Genomic DNA, 23,344 nt, shown 5'->3' with positions numbered 1-23,344 from the left:
TCAATTACCTCTTAAAGCACACCTGGTTGGCTTTAATGGTGTTCTTTAGTGTCAGAATGTTGAGATGGTTTCGTAGAGGTGACTGGCTGAGAGACAACATGGTCATTGTTCCAATGTGTTTTACTGCTGGTTCTGAACATGGAACGGAACGGTAGAGTCTCGTGGTCTGCTAATATCTCTCTTTATGTCTCTGGTAGGTGACTCAGCAGGTACCTGTGGGGACCCGGGTACACCTGCCCATGCAAGCAGAGAGGCAAGCAATTTCAAGCTGCGCAGTAAAGTACGCTTCACCTGCGCCGTGGGCCACACACTGTATGGCTCAGCTGAGAGGATCTGCTTCCCCAATGGTACCTGGTCTGGGAGGCAGCCGTTCTGCAAACGTGAGGGCAATCCTTAAACAAAAATGTCATTTTGCGACGCAGACGTGTCTTGAATACTGAGCGTTTGTTTGATAAGCGCGTGGCTTGCACACTCACACATTCACACACAGGTGATGGATATACTGTATACAATTTGCTATTGAATGATTGTGATTTGGGATATTGGTAATATCTTCCAAGAGTCCTGCCCAAAATAATTATATTATTTTTTGGAGACCTAAAGCCAAGCTCTTTATGGAAGTGATAAATGAATCATCCCAGATGTTAAATATTGTATCATATGCCAGCACTGTGTGATGCATAAATTGCCTCAGGGTCAACCGGAAATTGCAGAGACTCTCTGACAGACTTGCCTTTTTGGTGACAGTCTCAGAGTCAAAGCTTGACAATGTCCATGTCAGTTTTAATATGACAGGGTACCGCATTCACCACTCCTGCCTAGCAGTTGAACTGATTTAAAGATTGTTAGCTATAGCTACCTCACAAGATTCACTCATGCCTTTTTTTTCCCTTTTATGATTTGAAAGCCGGGCTTGCATTAAACCTTAGCATGTCATCCATGTGCTTCCTAATCTCGTGAACTTGAAATGCACCACGAAATTCCACTCACGTTCTCCTGTTCATCACCGCAGGTAGCCACTCTATGTCAGTAGTGACTGACTGGGGAAAGAGCTCTGTGCCAATACTCACTTCCTGCCTGCATTAAAATCATTTACACATTTTCCAGACAATTAAGTGATTGAGGGGGCAAATCAATGTACTAATGAAACATAATTAACAGCAGGGGAAATATTTGACAAAATTCTCTGTCTTTTTCGCTGCAGGAATGTACTGTATCCGCTGGGTTGAACGAGTTGAATTAGATTTTTTTTTTATGAGACAGAAAAGCCATTAGTGGCATGACCCTGATGTGTGTCTCCCTGCCTCCCCAGCTGTGCACTGTGTGAACCCAGGCAGCCCTGCTCATGGTCACATTTTCCGTGTTGATGGCACAACCTTCTCCCACTCCATTGTCTATTCCTGTATGGATGGATACCTCCTCTCCGGCACGCCCACCCGACAGTGTCTGGCCAACGGCACATGGTCTGGCAGTGCCCCAAACTGCACAAGTAAGTCTTCCCTGAAGAGCTAGCTTACGAAACCAGTAGAAAACACCACATTTAACTGACAGTGCCCCATTCTGCAGAATCTGCACCATTAAATATTCCCTGGAGAGAGCTAGCCTGAGGAACCAGTGTAAAAATGTGTAAAATAAAAAAGTTAGGAATCTAGAATTGTATTAGGCTATTCTATGATAAGAGAAAGAAAACACCTTTCGGTCATACAAGGTCTGCAACAGACACCAGTGGTAAACACCAGAATTAACTGGCAGTGCTATAGTCTACTGGATGATATAGTCTGAGCACTCTGACTATCTGAACACACCAGATCTAAGATAATGTACCAGTCATAAATCTCGTACCACTCTCTGCGTGACATCAAACAGACAGCCTACTTTTATCTTCGCGCCCTCGTGAACGAGCCTGGTGTAATTAAGTAGTGTGTCGATCCATATTCAATTTGCACTAAAATAACTGTTCATTTTATGAGCACAGTATCCTCGTGTCTCCTAATTGAACCACACAATAAGATAGATGATTATGAGCATTTCAATTTGACAATGAATATGAGTGTCTCTGGAGATAAGGGAGAGCTTCCTAGGAACCCGTATGAAACTTTGTGATCAGACAATGCAAAAGAAAACTTTGTATGCAGCCGGCCTGCCTCCTCTCCTCTTCTCAACTCAAGGGCTCTCATCAGTATCTCTGATCATCTCACTTCTGATTGACCACTTCAGGGAGACAAACATGCTGGATGCCAAGGATTGCTCATTATGAATCCATTTAGAAAGCCAGTCATTTTCAAGATTTGTGGGTTATTGATCGTTGGTTAGAACAGGACCGAATTCACACTCTCAAGAAGAGGAAAGTTTTTGCTTCTTGCATATTTATATTGTCAGTTATGAAGTTTAAACACTGTCAGGAGGAGAGATACCATTTGTGACACATTCTAGTGTTTTGGTCCGCATGTCGGCATCCGATGTTCAGACCTTTCTTTAGAAAAATGTGAATACATTTCCGCGTTGTTGAAAATCAATGACACATCGCTAGTCAACTAACACAGCTTGTTTTGTGAGCCTGCTAATAATGTAAAGTAGTGTGATAGATAGCAGTGGGGATTACTCACCGAATCCATTGCATTGCAGTATTTTGGTTTGACTAGCGAGTTTGCGTTGTGATTCTCAACAACGTTGAAATGTATTTCCGTGCTTCAAAATAAATGTCAGAACATTTTGATTGGTTGCCGACATGCGGACCAAAACACTAGAACGTCACATTTGCGAGACACATCTATTGGGTGTATTGATTTTATTTTCATAGCTTATTTTATTTTCATAGCTTCAAATGTTTTCCCCTACCAATCATCTGTTTAGTGCCTCTGTGACTTGCTGACAGTGTTTGCTGTCAGTATTCATGGCAACTGTATTTGCAGTGCACTTCACCCAAGGGGGATATGATGAGATTAGATGCTGCATTCAGAGTGAGGCACCAATAAAAAGTGTAACCGTAGTTGAATTGTTGGAGTAAACATCTTGCAATGGTTTTTACAATGTCCAGACTCTCTGAATAAAAGCTGCTTCCACACAGAGACTTACAGACTCTAAGTCATTGGCCTTCCTCGTTTCCTTTTCCTTCAATGAACTTTTAATTTGTGCAGAATATTCAGCAGCAGCTGGAACTGCTTTTACAGTGCGTCATTCATGTTATGTACTATAATATAGAACAGTTGCTTCTTGCTACGCATTGGTTTTAAGCAGTGACATTTCACTGCTAAAAGACACTTCACAATGTGAAGCAGTGAAAACCAGATGTCAAATGTCAACCAAAACATGTGTTGTAGAATAGTTTCTGGGTTCTTCTTCTTAGTTGATATTTGGTTAGGTAATATAGAAGTACGAGGAGATTGATCATATAGCTTGAAGCCTTTTGTTAATACAGAGATCAGAGTCACAGCATAGCAGTAATGAAGATGATCTAAATCACATGTTCAGAATACTAAGACTTCTATAGTCATCCCTCTTCCCTGGAGAGGTCACTCTGACCTTGGCACACATAGTGATCATCATTCATAGCTTACCACGTCAAGAGGAAACTCCCTCCCCTTGGTATAATCACTCCACAATATTTTCCCAGAATCAGATAATGATTTTGGCAGAACATTCTGTTCTACTTTTGTTCACCATAAGTTGTTGTTCAATACACTTCAGACAAGAAAACATATTTTCATATTTTCACAAATACATGCACAAACTGTGGGTAGCAACGAAGCAACTGTCCTCCAATGAGAGGGGGTGGTAGGCAAGGCCTGAACAACAACAACAACAACAACAACAACAACAACAACAACAGCAACAAAAAAACACTGACCGTCTCTGATATTCCGATTCGGTTTGTTTGATCTATCCTGACAGTGATCAGCTGTGGCGACCCAGGGGTTCCAGCCAATGGGATGAGGTTTGGAGAGGACTTCACCATCGGGCAGAATGTCACATTCATGTGTGAGCCTGGATACCTGATGGAGTGGGACAGTGCTGTGACCCGGACTTGTACCCACAATGGCACCTGGAGTGGCACGATACCCACGTGTAAAGGTATGGGGAGAAAACCATTTCATTGCATTTGAACCACTCAGCAAATTATGATATTATATTATTATACTCTACCCTAGAGTATCTATAGACAATGTTTTGTCAAACAATTACAATTATTCAGACTTAATTCTAATTATCTAAACCCCTTACACTTAGGGTTTTGTTTAACAGTGAACTTCGATACGGTACTGTACAAACCGAAAACTGTTACTGCTCTCACGGTCATTAAAGCAGTATGATTTATTGTTCAGAGAGCAGCAATGGATTTGCATATCTGGCAATGATTTCGAAAAGTAAAATATCTTCAGTGGAAGATTAGCAGGTCGAGTGGTGCCAAGGCAGCTAGCTCCAATAAACTGTAGAAGGAACTCCAAGAAAAGGAGACATTCATTATTGCTAAGCAGCAGGTCCCTTGCAATTAAAGAAACACCATTTACACATACCACAGGGAAGGCAAGGCATTTCAAACTATGAATGGTGCATATGGGTCACTCTAGACCCACATTCAGACCAGACATCCCTGTGAGCATCATTTCTCACCGGGGTCACAACACCGGCAATTTGCCCCTGAGTTCTTACTGGGAAAAACATTCAAACTGACACACACACACTCACACACTAAAAACCGTGTTGTAATATTTCATAGCTGTTCCATTATTAAAACGTCCTGTCATGCGCTGGGTAGATCTACGGTTTGCCGTGATCAAAGGTAGTTAATGTGGAGAGAGTGTGTTGGAGAGCACCTCCAGGCACTAATCGTGTCAACTGTTCAGACAGCTCTGCCTACCATGCTTGCACCCAGGCCCAGGCAGCCTGCCTGACTGGCTGCCTACTGCTGGAGGAGCTACCCCGGGGTGCCACCGCGCCCTTTCCCTCCCAGCTGCAGACACTGTCGACACCACCAGCCTGAGTGTTGCCTGTCAGAAACCACTGACCTGTATACATTAGTCAGTGAGCCAGAGGGGCTGCCATTCCCCTCCCTCTCTCTCTCTCTCTCTCTCTCTCTCTCTCTCTCTCTCTCTCTCTCTCTCTCTCTCTCTCTCTCTCTCTCTCTCTCTCTCTCTCTCTCTCTCTCTCTCTCTTTAACTCTCTCTCTCTCTAGTCTCTCTCACTCCCCTGACTCTCTCTCTCTCTCTCACTCTCTAGTCTCTCTCACTAGCCATCCCTCCCCCTCCCCTCTGTCTATCTTCTTTCACTGGTCCCAACAGCACTTTCGTATTTATTTTTCTCCCGGCTAAATGAATAAAAGACACACTCTGAGAGGTTTGATTATTATTAATTTGGCCCTCTATATTAATGTTGTGACTACAGCTGCTGAACAGGGAATGGGGGTATTCAGAGGTAATGTGGACTGCGGTGTGTAGTGTAGTGTGTACTATGTAGTATAATGTACATACAGTAGCAGTCCAAAGTTTGGACACATTTTCCCATAAGTGTGTCCAAACTTTTGACTGGTACTGTATGTACAGCATGTACTGCAGCAGTGGAGGCTGGGTTTACAATGAGCCTGTCCTCCGGTTGTTACCTCCACCAGCCTCCACTGTTATGCAGGTGTGTTACGCTCCCAGACAATCTGAGAGAGAAGAAGGAAGCAGCTCTGTAGATCAAAGCTTTTATTTTCTTTCTGACAGTTACGAGGTCAAAGGGTTTTCAAGGGAAAATAATATGTTTGCGTCTCAGGCCAAGAACAATGCCTTCCTCGATAACTGACACTTCTTTATTTCTGCACGATTGCTTTTAACTTCAAGGTGGCAAGTTCAGACAGCGTGAGTGACATGATATTGTCATGATGCAGGGCATCTGTTATCCCGTCTCTCTCTGCTTGGGGATATGAAGCTGATATGTATGCCGAGCTGTGTGTGTGTGACACATTCACAAGCTTGCAGCCAGCAGGGTTCAGACTTGAATCCGAGGTTTGGCGTGTTCAGCTAAGATGCACTAATACGTCTTAGGTTTGGAAATGGGGACAGTTTCCCACTTCTTATTCAGTTCTGCCTGCCGCTGGAGTCTTGAGGTAATTTTGGATGCAGTGCATACGTATGTAATTATTTTTGTCATAATCATGGTGACTTACATACCGCAGAGCCCATTCTTGCATCCAGCTGGATGTTTACTGAACTAATTCAGTTTAAGTGCCTGAACTCAAGTTCTCAAGAGTATCCAAAGTGGTCTGTGGTGGTGGTGGTGAAGTTATTCAATATATTATCTTTATTTAGTAATCATTTTCAAGGAGAAACAACATGACAGCCGACGAAAGAAAAGAAAACATTCTGAGTGTTTTTTGACTTATTTGAAGTACACTCAAGATTGATTGACCCAAATACCCTGAACAGTTAGCTAGCTACCTTTGGAGTGCAATCTGCTGTGCAAATTATGTATTAATGACTTGCACCACTGAAATAACCCCTTGAGTGCTATTTGGATGTGAACAATTTCACAGATTTCAACTTGAACTAAGAAACAAGTTGTGCCAACACATTCACTCAAATAATAATAAGCTTTATTTATATAGTAGCTTTCATACATAAGAATGTACAATACAGTACTGTACAATACAGTGCAAAATAACTGATTTAAAAACAACACAGTGCAAAAGAAAGGAAAAAGGTAACAGGGAATAAAAGTAAATGAGTAAGAGTATTGAAAACATGATAAAAAAAAAAAAACATTATCTGGTCAAGACTAACATCAGGAGGTCCACTACCACCGTTAACATTTGTTAGTTTACAGTCAGATTCTACTAGCCATGTCATGTACAACCCTGCTACGACTGGTGAATCCTGCTACGACTGGTGAATTGATGATTCACTTGCTTAGTCAAATGTATTGATTGGAAGTCGCTTTGGAATAAGGCGTCTGCTAAATGCCAAAAAATGTTAATGTAGTTTTAATCAAACATACCAGCCATGTGTTCCAAATGTGTTCAAACATTCAGGCTTCCAACTGTGTTCAAACATTCAGGATTAAACATTCAGGATCCGGGCCCACGTAATTAACCTTCTGTTAATTAAAATATGTCTAGTTTTCGGTTTGATTGTAGCAGATATTGCCTACTGGCTGTCAACCGGTGCAACTTGGTGATAGACGTAGCCTGTAGAACTCCTGTGCCGATCACCTCGGATGTTAACGGTAGGTTAAATGGTACAGAAAAACCAAATGGTGTGCTGAAGCAACATTATCATTTTTCAATTTTCTGGAGCGTGTGACGAGAGGACTCTTGATGCGAGGAAACAACAGTCATGTTTTATTTATAAGCTTAAAACCCGAATCCATCTGCTCCCTACGGGTTAGTCTCCAAAAATGTCAGAATCTCTTTGAGCTTATTATGCATTTATTTATAAAATTACTTTAACAGAAAGTTTAAAGTTAACACATGCAAAAAAAGGTCCCCCGCTTTCAACCCAAAATCAGATGATTAACAAAAACCGACAGAATACTTGAGGTCATTTCACGCAACGTGTTGGGGAAACCAGATGGCCAGTTTTCTGTGGATCAGGGGAGGCTGGTGGAGGACCTGGGGTAGAGCCAGTTCATTTTTAGGAAGGTGACACAGGGGGGGTGACAACAGTTCAATAGGGGGGGCCAGCCAAAAGCAATCCCAAAAAAATGTTGGGGTAAAAAATGAAGGCCGCCCTCACCTCTCTCTTCAACGTTTCGACTATTAAGTAACAAATACTATTTATATATCCGATCGCAATCCGATCGCTTCTCGAAACTTTCACTAGGTATTTACTGATTGACAGCACTCAACACCCAATGGGCGTTGGGGGGGCACACGGGGTGGCCAATCAGATCACAAGGGGGGCAGATGCCCCCACGCCCCCACCCCCTTTCAGCTCCGCCCCTGTGGAGGCCCATTGTATGGGCGGAATGAGGAATGGTATCAAACACATATCAAACCCATGATATCTACCCTTCCTTATTACATAACATGCATCACGTGTTTGATACAGCACCATTCCTCATTCCATGCATTACAATGGACCTGTCCTCCCCTGCCGTGGATAATATCACACTTGGAAAGCTGCAGTGTGTCTCTCAAGATAGTAAATCAGATGAATGCCGAGACAATAATATCATCCATTGTTACTCATGGATTGTAAATGCACTGAGCTGTGGACAAACCAATGCACCAAGGAAAAACGAATGTATACAGTGTGCTGGCTAATCATTCTAATTGTTATCTCAAACTCTTTGTCATGTCTAGTTGCTGTGTGTACTCCATGCCCTGATCCTCTCTGGCTTTTTCCCCCTTAGTGGTCACCTGCTCTGTACCCCAACTCATCAACAACGGGTTACTGGAAGGCACGGTGTTTGAGTGGGGTACTAGTGTGAGCTACACCTGTCTGGCGGGCTACGAACTCTCCTTCCCTGCCATCCTCACCTGCGTAGGGAACGGCACCTGGAGCGGAGACCTGCCTCAGTGTCTACGTGAGTAAACACAACACCACACAGCATGGCTGTTTCCCCTCACACACAGCAGCAACAACAGCTTGGTGTTCGAATGGATTCCGTAGAAGACTGATCGCATCAGAGTGTTAGCCGCTATCCCCAACAGACAGTCTCCGAGTCAGAATAAGTAGCTGCAAAGCCGGATATGTATTACTTGTAATGACTGTAGACCATGGCAGAGGACTCAACCGCCCCACTCGGGACAAAAGCTTAATCCGAAAGAATAATCTTTTAATTCCAGAAAACGAGTTTGGTCACAGGTAGACAGCTCGTAGAGAGGCGGATAATCTAATACGGGGTAGAGAAGGCAGGGTTCACAGGTAGTCAGGCTAATAGGAGGCGGATAATCCAATAGGGAAAAGGCAAAAGTCCAACTCGAAACAAACTAACAAGGATCAAAAACCAAGAAAACAAGAAAGAAAACTAGGAAGATCGCAGGGACTTTTAAGACACTAAAATGGTAAATGGACTGACCTATATAGAGCCTTATTCCAAAGCGCTTTACAATGGCCTCTCTTTCACACACTCCATTCACACACACATTCACACACCAATGGTGGCAAGCTACCATGCAAGGCGCCAGCCCACTCATTGGGAGCAATTTGTTGCCCAAGGACAATTGACATGTGGCCAGCCGGGGTTCTAACCGGCGATCTGCCGACCTTGCGATCATTGGAGGTCGGCTCTACCTCCTGTGCCACAGCCGCCCCCCCACTAAGGCACAAAGATGAACTGGCAACGAGACAGGGGAAAACACACAGCCTAAATACACAGGTAATGATGATGAATAGGTGAAACCAATCAGGGCAGGGCAGACGAACACACAGGCGGCAACCACACAAGGGCAGGTAGTGAAGTATCTGAACAAGAGACAAGGTGAGAGACACAACAAATAAAGAGGTAACAATAAATTAATAACATTTAAGACAAACAAAACGGACAGGACGAGATGTTACATTACTAGTGATAAACATACAGGGTTTCATCCTCACTACTACATCTGCAACAACAACTACTACTACTACTACTACTACTACTACTACTATTACTAGTACTACTACTACTACTATTACTACTACTACTACTATTACTACTACTACTACTATTACTACTACTACTACTACTACTACTACTAGTACTACTACTAGTACTACTACTACTACTACTACTCCTACTACTCCTACTCCTACTACTACTACTACTACTACTACTACTACTACTATTACAACTACCACTATTACTACTACTACTACTACTACTACTACTACTACTACTACTCCTACTACTCCTACTACTACTATACTACTACTACTACTACTACTACTACTACTACTACTACTACTACTATTACTACTACTACTACTACTACTACTACTACTACTACTACTACTACTACTACTACTACTACTACTACTATTACTACTACTACTACTACTACTACTACTACTACTACTGCTACTACGGTATGCAGTACACATGTCTAGTAGGGTGAGAGAGTGACTCCAACCTTTGCAGTATGACACTCTGCATACCGATATGGAGCAAACATACATCGATAATTAATCAAGAAAAAAGTGATATACTCTATAGAGTTTGTCTGGGCTGTCTCTAAGCACATCTATTATGCACAGCTTACTTCGGCCTTTCAGCCTTTTCAGGAATATTTCCATAAAACAGAAGGTTATCAACGTAGCACTTAAAGCTTATGACTGATGTGCATTGTCACCTGTTGGGTCGTTAACACTCTGGAATGCCTGCGGAATATTGAGAGGCCATTGTTTGGGTGTTTGACGGGTGACATGACCATCAGCCCCTGTGGGACCATTTGCATGGTTATTTGTTGCCATGTCACATATTGGCTGAAGGGTAAATGGATTCACAAGTCATTTATCAGACACACCGATATATATCAAATATCAGCGTTGATGAAACATCATCAAATACAGCAATATTTTCTAGATCACAGTATTTGCGGTGTTCCATAATCCTCCGTAATCCTGGTACTCCTTCATCCCTGGAATGCCTCCTCCTGTAGCATGCAGCTATTGTGTAGTAATGGCTTTGAAGCTGTGTTTTCTTGGCTGTGCTTAGCACAGAACGATATACTGAGAACTTATCTCTGGTTGCAGACCTGCAGTGGTGAAGCAGATGTCAAGTCCTGAGCAGCTGCAACCACATTTATTAACTTCATCCCCGTAGTGTTGCTTCTCGTGGCTGCATGACTGAATGCAATGAGTCTGGTCGCTCTCTGATTTTTTATAAAACCTCCCAAAGCCCTAAAGCTAACAAGGACCCCTTGCTGGTGAGTATCAAGTGATGGGGGGGAATTGCTGATGCTACACTCCTGGGCCCTAATCCATTTGATTAGGCATACAGTGAAGCAGCAATAATCCTACAGGGTTTCGCTCCATGTGCTGGGGTTGGGGGTTGGAACCCCTTGACAGCACCAGAGAGGGTCTGGTATAATGGGCTGCACAGATGGCGTCAGTCGTGTTAACCCCAAAGGCCCTGTCAGGAAATGAATCTTTTACTGGGTAATTATGTTGATCTAAATTGGGGTGGCTCAACCTTCCACACCTCAAGGCTATTGAAATGTATTCATAGGATCTCGATAACTATTTACCGGTGGTTGGATTGTTGGAAATAAAAACTTGATTGGAATAAATAATTCAATTGGGAAATAACCCATATAAAACGGGTTAAACAAACATGTGTGGAGAATCTTTCTGTGCAGAAGGACGAAACCACAGCTGCTGTTACAAGCCGGTGTGTTTGGGTCTTTCCAGCCAAGTTCTGTGGAGATCCTGGTACCCCGGCTCAGAGCAGGAGGGAAGGACGCAGTTTCATCTACAAGTCTGAGGTCACCTTCAGCTGCAGCGCCCCCTACATCCTGGTGGGCTCAACTACACTCATCTGCCAGGATGACAGCACCTGGGGTGGATCACAGCCCCGGTGCATAGGTACACACCCTGTCAATGACTCATGTATTATTAATGACAGAGCAGTCAGTAGATAGGGCATGTATTTCTATATATCCTACATGTACATATCTTTTCAGATGTTGGTCATAATATACAATATATAATATGTATCCCTGAGGATTGTGCTTTCATATATGCATCTCTGGGGTAATTTACACTTTCATATATGCATCTCTAGGGGTAATTGCAATTTCATGTATGCATCTCTAGGGATGATTGCACTTTCATACTGTGTGTTCCTCTGTGGTTGATGGATCTGTGATATTGTAACTGTACCAATAGGGATTCCTCTGTTATTCATGATGACTGCTCTGTCTCTGTTCTTGGGCAACCAATCATGATGAAAATCCACAATGACTTCCTCCATGTAGAACCCACCAGAACCACCTGTGAGAACCCAGGAACACCGGAGTATGGATCTCTTAACAACAGCTTGGGCTTTAAGGTGCAGTAACCTATGTTTGACATTATTATTGACTAATGAGATGGCTATGATTGCGAAATACAGGTGCATTTCAAAGGGAATGCAGCCTGACCAAGTCAATCTGAAAGATATAATGAGTGTGGATTGGAATCATCGTGTATTCCTTTGGATGATGTTATGCTGGTGCAAGGGATTGCAGGGCATATGGGGTTTGAGCACAGCAGAACCTACAGGCTCCTCTCACTCTGCTTTAATTAGACTCTTATGTTCTTGATTTTTCTGAAGCTCAGCTCATGTTGTCTTAGACCGTTTGAAGAATGGGAAATAAAACCCTGAAGATTAGAGGACGGGTCAAAAATAAGACATACATTTATTCCCAAGAATTACTTCAAACGGTTATGGATATAATGAACTCACGAACTCCCATCACCAACTAACACACCAACTGTGGTCACATCACCAACTAACACAAGTTAACATTATGTTATATCTGACTCCAAATGATTTTAATGGTTAATAATGACTGATAATGATTTGCTCATCCCTGTGTGACAGACACTCGATCATTATCGCATCATAGATTCAACTCTGTGACAACCTGGTCACGATTATGTTGTTTTAGGGCTAGGGATTATGCTGTTTTAACAGAACCATTATCTAGCACAAAACATCACATTAATGCACACAGGAAGAATGAGAAGAGCATATGAACAAAGTATACAACAGTTAGTTCTGACCAAGTAATTTTATTGGATAAGAGGCATTCTGTGAGCGCTGATATAGTATAACAGCACTGGGACTTTTAACTATATGTATCACTCCACCGCAAAGGTGTTCTACTAAATAACCTTTAATTAGGCTAGGTACGGTTGTTATCTATCAGATTGTAACAAACTTTGCACCGCAAAAATGTATGTATTTCCACAAATAACATTTGAGTTAAATTATGAATGGTCGTCAGAAGAGGACGAAGGGAAGGAAAGCCTAGATACTTAAGTGCAAACCTTCAGGTGTGCTGATATGACACCAGCAGAGAGACTGCTTATTTCACTGGTTGCACAATAAATGGAAATGTACAGACACATGTACATGATACAAAGTAGCTAGCCTGTGGTAGCGTGTGTAGACCTACATAAAGTAGTAAGCTGTGCAGGGAAATGTTCGTTCTCAGGTTGCATGACAACAGTCCAGTTCATGTTCAGTTGCGGACTTGTGTTGGCGGAGACAAATTAATTAAATAAACATTGTTGTCAAACAGTCATTAAATTATACTGAATTTCAGCACGGCTGTGATTCAGTTGTATATACAAGGCCGCGTACCGAAGATAATCACTGCCGTGAAAAGCACAACCTTGAGTGTGATATTGCTTAAATAACATATTTAACAGTTTCAAAGCAACATATGTTGTCTGAAGCTATTAGATATTTACGTGTGAAAAATGCACATTTATAGTATCAAACACATTTCAGATAGTGATGTGATTTGATTTAATGTGGTGAAATTACTGATGATTATCTTAACAATATAAACTGGCTGTTGAGCTGAAGTAAGCAGTTAACTGCTACAGTCCCTAAAAGTGACAGGGGAGGCAGGTGGAGGTCAGGCTCATTGTAATGCAATAAGGAATGACACGCTGTGTTTAATTATGCCTGACGAAGGTTTCTGACCAAAACGTTGTACCTATTAAAAAATATTACAGTGCGCGTGAGCCTCTTTTTTTCTACTCCTAATCTGTTTTTTCTACACCTGTTAAGAGAAAGGTGTGCAAAAGCTCTTTTTGTCATGAGTGAGTTTTAATACATCGAAGAAGACCTCACGGTCGAAACGTCTATTTTTACTTGCTGCTTGCTAAATAAAAATTGGAGCAACGAAAAGTGAGTGCGGGCTACCTTGTTTTGTACTAAATATTACTGCACTGTCAGTTATAGCTCAGCACCGAAGACAGGAGGATGTGCGTTATTTTTTCTCTAAATGAGTTTTAATACCATTCCTCATTCCGTTCCATGCCTCAACTGCAAAAGAGATTAACACATTTTTTTACAATTATTTACATATTCAAGGAGCAGTTGAAGACCTCAGGACAGCCCAATGTAGTAATGTTCTTATCTGTCTACCCCAGGTGGGCAATAGGGTGGAGTTCCACTGCCAGCAGGGCCACCTGCTCCAGGGCTCGACCTCACGCCGCTGCCAGACAGACCTCACCTGGAGTGGCTCTCAGCCCAGATGCATCCGTGAGTGGTCCTCCTGTCTGCCAAACACCGCCTCCCACTCCATGATGCACCCTATGTCCTCTCCACAGATTGCTGCTACCATTTCAATCAACATGTCATTTCCTGTCAGTCTAGAAGTGGAGTGTTGACATGATTACTGCGGTGCTCTCCTGTAAACAGGGTTAGACAGTTGGTTTTCTAAATCAGGGGGATATACCAGCCAGAAATATTCCACTGATATTCCATCACAAATGCAGTGAACAAATGATAACAAGCATTTTGCTAGTGATGTGTGTGTTCATGGTCATTATAACAAATCGATGCAGTGCAACAAAATATACCAATTTATCTTACATTATGCTTGAGTAAACACTCGACTCGGATAATGATGATGATGTAAATCATATTCATTAGAACCACCCAAGATCTATTCCTCGATGGAGTTCCCCTCTAAGAAAAACTGTGTTGGTAGTGAAAACACTGTCTGTACCGTACAGTATTCCCAATCCCAACAGTCAGTCAGTGTGATCTCTCCAATGCACTGCACTGCGGTGTGCTGCTGCTGCTGCTGCCCTGCTTGTTCCCACTGTGGAGCTTGGGAGAGCTGTAGAGGACTTATCACATTGTGTTGGTCCTCTCTTCCTCCTCTCTTCTCCTAAATGTTCCCCTGCTCCCAGCCCTGTCTGAGCCCCACTACTGCAGTCTGCTGCCTACTGCCAGCTAGTCTACTGGTTGCTAGTCTACAGCCAGCTAGTCTGCTGCCTGCTGCAGCTGTCATGCCAGATTAAGTCCGCCTGGCCAAATAGCGTCTGCCTGATGTCATCAATGTCTTTCGAACACCGTTGCTATGCACTTATCTAATCTCCTTGCACTTGAATAGCATTAAGGTTAATGCAGGCTCACTATAACTTTTATGTTGGCATGGCCATTTTATATTAAAACACCTGCTAGCATGCTAATTTCACATGTAATTCGCCCTGCTAATGTTACGGAGTTGGCTAGTTAACCCACACCACATCAACCAAAGTAGTGATAAATGATAGTTCCACAACTGGATACTACTTTGTTTCCAATCATAGCTAGTTAGCTTACTTAGCTAGCTTACTTACTGATCAAATGTAGCTTTTATGTTTATATTTACAGGCGGACACTGTTTGGCAGGCGGACATATTCTGGCATGACACAGCCTTTCATGCATACAGTCCATGCGCTGGACCAGCTCACACATCAGTTGGATCTATCTCTGCAGGAGAATCTGCACCCAGGTGGCCCCCCAGGGACACTGTCCCTAGTCCTCCACCACAGCCTGCCTCCCTGCTCTTTGATGGAGCAGAAAAACACTCTTTCATCCTCCCTGTTTCCTTCCACGCCCTATCACAGTTAATGTCATTAAAATACCATGAAGGGGCTATTTGGTGGCATAACTCAGAGGCAGCTGTCTATTATTTGACAGCTGGCATCTCATTCGTTCAATCATCAAGCAACATATTCTGTTTATTCTATCTTTTCTTCATGAGGCTAATTGTGAAGTGTTTCATTTCATAGGCTTCTTTATAGCTGTTTATTTGTATATTTCGTATCTAAATTTACTTCCATTCAACTGCATGTACACCAGACACCAGCCTAGGCTGCCAGCACTACAGCCATGCTTAATAACCAACTGTGTGAATGATTACTCTCTCTCAAACTACCTATGCACTTCAGGTCAAACAAACTCTGAGTGGTGTTTTATAATAACAACAGTGTTTGACATGATTGCCTAATTATCTCCATGTGTAGCCCACTCGTGCAAGCAGCCAAAAAGCCCTCTGAATGCCGACGTGGTGGGGATGGACCTCCCAGCGTATGGATACACACTTGTCTACACCTGTCAGCCTGGCTACTACCTGTCTGGGGGCTCTGAGCACCGCGTCTGCAGGTCTGACAGCAGCTGGACTGGCAAGGTGCCAGTGTGCAGAGGTAAGGTCATACAGTAAAACTGTCTGTTTCCATACCTTGAGATTAATATTGTTATTCTTCTTGGTTATATGTTTTTATGATGATTTCTTGTATATGTTTTGTGTGGACCCCAGAAAGAATAGTAGGATCCTGATAATCAAATCAAATCAACCTGCTGTAGGGGTGAATAACAGGCTCCGAATGGCATCTTGTTAGCCTTCCATAATCTTCAGTGCTTCAATGCTTTCGGAGCTAGCGCCTCTGTCAGATGATTAACTATTTAGCACTATTAATATTAGTGTGTACAGTATATTGCCAGGTAATCTGGTTACTTTTTCAAGATGCATTGGAAGGCACTACAGTCGCAGTAAGTTTGTTCAGATCTGCGTGGCATGCTTATGTAATGCAAAATTAGGGAAAAGTACTGTGTTGGCAAGATTTTTAGTCACGCAGTGTTTATTTTGTAACACCCTGAGGGTGTATCCACTGTGCTGTGTATGATTGCTTGTGACATCCATATTTATGTGTTTCCAGAGGGCTCAAAATTGCCTGAGAAAACTATCAAACCCATACAGGGGACACCAAGCCCAAAAATAAATGGTAAGATACTGTCTGAAATAGCTGTATATATTGTTTGTGATCAATGGTTCACAATTGCTGGTAGTTTCTTACTTTTCTCACCTTGACAGTTGTCTATAGATAGTGCGAGACTGCAATGCAAAATTATAATTTGTATAATTTATGCCATTCAACCTCAATTCTCAATTCAGGATCTATACCATGGATGTTTTGGGGACAGATGACAACATCTGTGCCACAGAGCCACACTTAGTGCCACAGAGCCACACTTGTCTGTAATGAGTAACAAACTGAAATTGCAGTCTTGCACTACCTGTTGACAACTTACAGAGTATAATTATGCTAATGAATTAAATTAAATTAAATTTCACTAATTACTCATTTCATCTCTATGTAGGCGTCAACTTAAAAACATCTGTTGAGTTCATACTAATGGTGGTATTGTGAAATGTCCCACAGAGCCCACCCTGTGATAGGGCAGATAGGGATGTTAACTTGGATGTTAACAACAAAGTAGAATGTCAATCACTGTCTATGTTGTACATAGCACTGTAATTACTGCTCCCTATATTGACGTCTTGAATGTCTTCTTTTGTAGTTCCCGATGACGTCTTTGCCCCTGACTTCATCTGGAAAGGTTCCTATCATTATAAGGGCCAGAAGCAACCAATGACTTTGACAATCACTAGCTTTAATACAACTACTGGAAAAGTCAATGTAACTTTGACAGACAGCAACATGGAATTCCTGCTCTCTGGTAAGTAATCTAAGCCATCTGTCTTGCTCCTTCTGCTTTGTTGTTGTCAGATTCATTTATTTTCCCGGTGCTGTGCATCAATCCCATCCAAATTATCTTGTGCCTAAGAGCGGAAATTAACTATTGGTTCTGAAGACAGATGTATTAGTCAGTGGTGACTGCACACCAAACTGTCTTTCCTCTCCCCCTCCCTCCTTCTTTCTCCTCTCCTCTCCTCTCCTCTCCTCTCCTCTCCACTCCTTTCCTCTGTTCTCCCCTGTCCTCCTCTCTCTCCTCTCCTCTCTTCTACTCTCCTCTCCTCTCCTTTCCTCTCCTCTCTTCTCCCCTGTCCTCCTCTCTCTCCTCTCCTCTACTCTCCTTTCCTCTCCTTTCCTCTCCTCTCCTCCCCTGTCCTCCTCTCTCTCCTCTCCTCTCTTCTCCCCTGTCCTCCTCTCTCTCCTCTCCTCTCTTCTACTCTCCTCTCCTCTCCTTTCCTCTCCTCTCCTCCCCTGTCCTCCTCTCTCTCCTCTCCTCTCCTCCCCTGTCCTCCTCTCTCTCCTCTCCTCCCCTGTCCTCCTCTCTCTCCTCTCCTCTTCTCCCCTGTCCTCCTCTCTCTCCTCTCCTCTCCTCTCCTCCTCTCGCTCCTCTCCTTCTCTCTCCTGCAGGAGTGTATAAAAGCCAAGAGGCTCGGCTAATGCTCCTCCTGTACCAGATGAAATCCCTGGCTCACAGCACGTACAGTAGGATTACTGAGGAGACCTGGGCCATGGACGGCTTTGTGAGTACTGTACACTGGAATTTGGGAGGGTGGGCTACCCACTATGGAATAATTGCCATCTATTCCTTTTTTCACAAGAGTTATTGTTTTCTTGAAATAACAATAAGCCTACCGTTGCTTGTTTGCTTTCATATCTTGAAGCTATCTGTGATATTGACTGTGTACATTTATATGTTGCAGACACTTTACTATATGTATTTGTTAGTTAGTCCTCTTCACCCCGTTGAGGGGCATAGGGCGTCCACCAGAGCTCTCCATCTCACTCTCTTTTGGGCCTGGGCCTTTGTTTCTTGCCAGCTCACCCCGATGTTCTTCAGGTCTTGGAGTGTGGAACGCCTCCAGGTGTTTTTCGGCCTTCCAACTTTCCTCTTCCCCTGCGGGTTGTAGTCCAAGGCCTGTCTAGTGATGTTGTTGGAGTCCTTCCTAAGGGTGTGCCCTATCCAGCTCCACTTTCTCCTTTTGATGGTGGTAGCTATGCTGTCCTGGTTTGTTATTCTCCACAGCTCTTCATTTGTGATTCTGATGGGCCACCACAGCTTGAGGATGTACCGCAGGCATTTGTTGACAAACACCTGGATCTTGCTTGTGAGGCCCTCGGTGGTCCTCCACGTTTCAGAGCCGTAGAGCAGGACAGTCTTCACATTGGTATTGAAGATCCGTAGCTTTGTGTTGTTGGAGAGTTGCTTGGACAGCCAGATGGGCCTGAGTATATTGAAGGCTACTTGTGCTTTGCTGATGCGTGCTACTATGTCCCTGTCTGCTCCTCCATCCCTGCTGATGTTGCTCCCTAGGTATGTGAAGTGCTCCACGTCCTCTATGGCCTCTCCCCTGAGTGTGATTGGGTCATGTGTTTTCTGGTTTAGCTTCATGGTCTTAGTTTTCCCGATGTTGATCTTGAGTCCAAGCTGGTCACTGTTAGTCTGTAGCCTATCTGTCTTCTGTTGCAAGTGTGTGTGGTTTTCGGAGAGTAGTGCGAGGTCGTCTGCGAAATCTAGGTCCTCGAGCTGGGTGAACAGGGTCCACTGGATTCCTGTCCTATGGTTTTCAGTTGTTCTTCTCATGATCCAGTCTATGGCAATGAGGAAAATCAGAGGGGAAAGGAGACAACCCTGCCGCACCCCTGTCGTGATGGCAAAGGTGTTTGACAGTTTACCCTTGCAGATCACCCGGCCATTGGAATCCTGGTATATGTCTTTTATTACGTTGATGATCTTGTATATATCGTTGATGATCTTGTATTATACATATATAATATGTACCGGTATTTGTACTATATGTATATGTAACTATATGTATGGCAGATATCTGCAAGAAGAGCATGTCCATCATCCAAGATGATTGAGAGGGATGTAAAGCAATTGTTGTTCTTGTAAAATGTAAGTTTCTCTCGCTAAGAACTTCAAAGACCACACAGTTAAACAGTGTGACCAGTCACTAACTCATGCAGAGTTATGGATAGAGGACTTCAGTGCTTGAGCAATTTCAAAGAAATATGTTTGTATATTGTATATTGTATATGTTCACCCTCTTTTTCTGTTGTTCTGAAAGGTCTCGGCAGAGCCTGATGGTGGCAGTTACGTATTCCAAGGCTTTATACAGGGTAAAGACTACGGTCAGTTTGGACTGCAGAGACTAGGTACAGTACAATACATCTGTTTAGTAATGTTGTTGTTGGAATAAATGACAATTGTGACCATTATATTCATCATGATTGTTGTCATCATCATCATCATCATCATCATCATCATCATCATAATGGACTCAGTAAGTGTAAAAGCCTTAGGGAGAGAGGCAGTATTGACCCTGGCAATGCTCCATTCCAAACGTGTTTTCTTCCCATCCAGGTTTAAACATTAAAGAGAACATCACAACTCCTGACACCCCCCGTGGAACGCACAGTAGTTCTGTGGCCATAGCCATCCTCGTGCCTTTTTTTGCCCTGATTTTTGCAGGCCTTGGATTCTATCTGTACAAACAGCGGTACGTATGCTTCACTGAGGTGGTTCTTCATTTGATCACTTTTAATTAAAACTCTCTTTTAGGTCAAATATAGGAGAAACGTTGGTTTTACACAATGTTAATTACACTGAAAAGGACTTGATAGGTTTTTTGGGGTACAATGGTCTTTGTCCTGACAACTGTGTGCTCTGTTTTCCAGGAAAGCCGATAAAACACAATACACAGGCTGCTCCGTCCATGAAAACAACAATGGGCAGGCCACGTTCGAGAACCCCATGTATAACACCAACCCCAAAGCTGCTGAGGGAAAAGTAGTCCGCTTTGACCCCAATCTGAACACGGTCTGCACCATGGTTTGATGTCCGATGCCAAACAAAGAGTTAGTTCTTGTTTCGTAAAACGAATACACCTGCATGTTTCTGAAGAAGCACACACCGTCAGAAACGTAAAAGCACACGTTCAGGAACAAATAGTTGTGTGTGAACGGGAACATGAGTGAGGCGCGTCGTTATAGGTCATTTCAAATCTTCACAAGATTGGTGAAGTATCCTTACTTACACTCTAAGAGTGTTTGTTATATGAATATCCTCCAGCATATTGGTAAATAGAGCCTTTTATGCTCTATAGATATCTATACAACTTAAAGGGTGGGAGTGTTTTATTCAAAGCCAAACCAAATGTAACCCTTATTTCTGAAAGTGTGGCCCGGCTTTTGTTCGTAATATTTCATCCCCAGGAACTCATTTAGGAACGCTGAGCTTCTCAACTGTGAGTCGATCAAAGTGACCTGCGGTGTTCATTTTCCATGCAGCGTGCCGTGAGAGATGAAGAGTAAGAATGAGCCTCTTGTTAAATTCCCTATATTATACGCTCTTTGGCCAATTTACTTTAGATTGGATGTTTCTGCCCCCTGACTGAAGATAGATGTAGGGATTTTATTATCAAAAGAAAATGTATTTTTTGGAGTGACTGAGAACTTGAATTCCCTACTCTGGGTTGAGATTTTGAGTTTGAGTTTGAGTATTTAGTCAATCTGTGACGGGAGTTCCATGGTGCTCTGTGTCGGTCCCATGGACGTCCCGTGATATAACTGGGTTATATTTTGCTGAACCATACACCTCCACCAACACTCAACACATCAATCTTTCATTACTTGGGTCCCAGTTAGTCTAGAAGTAAGTAATGCATTTTGACATTGTAAACCATGAAGTAAATCATTGCAGTGCCTTGTCAAATACTGTATGGGCATACGTTAAAGGAAAACATGACTATTATTTAATCTGTGAAAGAACAGTGTACATTATCTTCAGTGTTTGGATGATTCACTGAACTTCATGTCAACCTTCCTGACCTTAGAGAAGAGACATGCTTTGAAGCAGCTCATACGTTCATACTTGTGCATGTCTGCCAAAAATGATCAAATATTATAGCGTTGCTGCTATAGTAGTTTGTACCACTACCGTATGTGTTTCCTGTCATTGCAGTTACATTTTGTACATTTATACAGTTTTGATACTTGATGGCATTCTCTTTGGCAAATGTCTTGTGTTATCAATATGTAATATATTTTGCAGTTACACATTTCTTATTGATGACAATAAATGCATCTAAAAAATATATTAAAAAAGGTCTGTCCTATTAAGTCAGACAAATTAGTTTAGAATGCTTTTCACTGTACAACTCAGTGGTCATCCTATGTAAAACAATTCAGAGCCAATGTATATGTATATATTCAAATATTTTGTAAAGAGATATATTTTTGTGCAAATAAGCATTTGTAAGTTATTGAATATGTTGTGTACATTTTCATATGTAAATGTCATGTAAGATTTAAAAATTGTTTTGTATTTTTTCTTTATTGCCGATGTATAAATCCTTAATTTATATTAATAAATATAAAAAAGCCAAACTCTAATGACATGACTCTTAGTGATATTCTATTTATATTGAATGAGTGGCAGACTAACACAGCAGTTTTGCATTCATGATATAACAACATTTCATTTCTTTAGAAGAGCCCAATCCACCACATTTCATTGCCTGTCATTGAGAGGTGGGCGTCAGAGGAAGGTTATTCCTTCTTAGCGGGCGATGAAGATGATTGAAGTTCAGCAGTACCAGAGGGGATCAAAACACTAGAAAGTAGAATCAATTATTAAAGTGAATCACAACCAATAGAAGGTAAGGACTATCCGACAGCTTGTGACAGACGCAGTGATGTCAATGATTCAATGATAGCATTATTTGGGCAAGACAATAAAGAGATGACAGATTGTAGTAGCTGTTATATAAAAGCCACGGGAAGGAAATAATTGACGACAATTTAGGGAAATCAAAGTGGTGAGCAGATGAGGTCACGTGCGAGAAACAAAGACACAGAAGGAAATTTAAAGTGACAATAAGGGAATTGCATGTAGTCTCAGCTTGCAGGACTCTATTGTATCCTGATTTGTCAGGCTATCGTTAATTAAGTTTAGGAAAATAATCATTCCATCTTCTCTCAAGGCTGACAGGTATAGCAAATACCACTGGCATTCACACTACATATGGCTCTTGTGACAACTCACCAGCCTCCAGAACCCAATAGCTAACGTCAAGCCTTGACAAAAGCCTGAGGGAAACCCCCTCAGGGTCCACACCCATGAAAGAAGAGCCTCCGCGTTTGATCGCCCTGCGTCGTGAGTAATTGCACCGTCTAATTGAAATGGGACACGCAGTTTTTATTCAGATCCTGTACAACAATCACAGCTCTCTCCCGTTACACAACAAACTGGGTATGGCAACCATGGAAACAAGAAATGAGCCGAATGCAACAAATAGAGTAATATTAAAAGCGAATTAAACCATAACACGAGACATTTCCATTCGAGTGTAATTCTTTCAGGGGATTATGATTGGGTGGAATGCTCTGTTGAAGATGAATGGTAACTATATGGGGCATTGAACAATCACCCTTAAGCCAGCAGTGCTGTTAAGAAGCTGAATCAATAGATTATATTTCTGAAACCAACCCAAGGTGGCAGACCTTTGGTGTCATGCTCTCTTCAGCACCAAGTTAGTTGGCACATTTGTGACGCGATCTGGTGGAATGATCAAGGAGGACGCAAAGTCATTTTTCAGTTTTTTACATATCAATAAACATCAGTGTGATTATTCAAAGAATTATGTGCCATTTAAAAATGGCACAAAACTATTTCATTGTTACTTCACATAAA

General features: G+C 42.4%; 1 protein-coding gene across 1 annotated transcript in view; it reads left to right on the top strand.

Annotated features, from left to right (window-relative positions):
• The window catches only part of LOC308166452 (CUB and sushi domain-containing protein 3-like), a gene marked incomplete at both ends in the record, with an annotated part of 120,500 nt that extends 100,012 nt beyond the window's left edge, over nt 1-20,488 (top strand). The window contains 14 exons of the mRNA XM_080540763.1: nt 198-380; nt 1,313-1,489; nt 3,892-4,071; nt 8,329-8,502; nt 11,310-11,483; nt 11,876-11,949; nt 14,049-14,160; nt 15,919-16,098; nt 16,612-16,677; nt 17,255-17,413; nt 18,058-18,170; nt 19,719-19,806; nt 20,015-20,150; nt 20,329-20,488. Coding sequence (XP_080396889.1) covers nt 198-380; nt 1,313-1,489; nt 3,892-4,071; nt 8,329-8,502; nt 11,310-11,483; nt 11,876-11,949; nt 14,049-14,160; nt 15,919-16,098; nt 16,612-16,677; nt 17,255-17,413; nt 18,058-18,170; nt 19,719-19,806; nt 20,015-20,150; nt 20,329-20,488 — 1,976 coding nt within the window. The remainder of the gene's footprint in view (nt 1-197; nt 381-1,312; nt 1,490-3,891; nt 4,072-8,328; nt 8,503-11,309; nt 11,484-11,875; nt 11,950-14,048; nt 14,161-15,918; nt 16,099-16,611; nt 16,678-17,254; nt 17,414-18,057; nt 18,171-19,718; nt 19,807-20,014; nt 20,151-20,328) is intronic.
• Between the last annotated feature and the right edge of the window lie 2,856 nt (nt 20,489-23,344).

Source organism: Nansenia antarctica, assembly GCF_963989245.1.
Source record: "Nansenia antarctica genome assembly, chromosome: 10".
NCBI classification, from domain to species: Eukaryota; Metazoa; Chordata; class Actinopteri; order Argentiniformes; family Microstomatidae; genus Nansenia; species Nansenia antarctica.
This window is presented reverse-complemented; position numbering and strand designations above follow the sequence as displayed.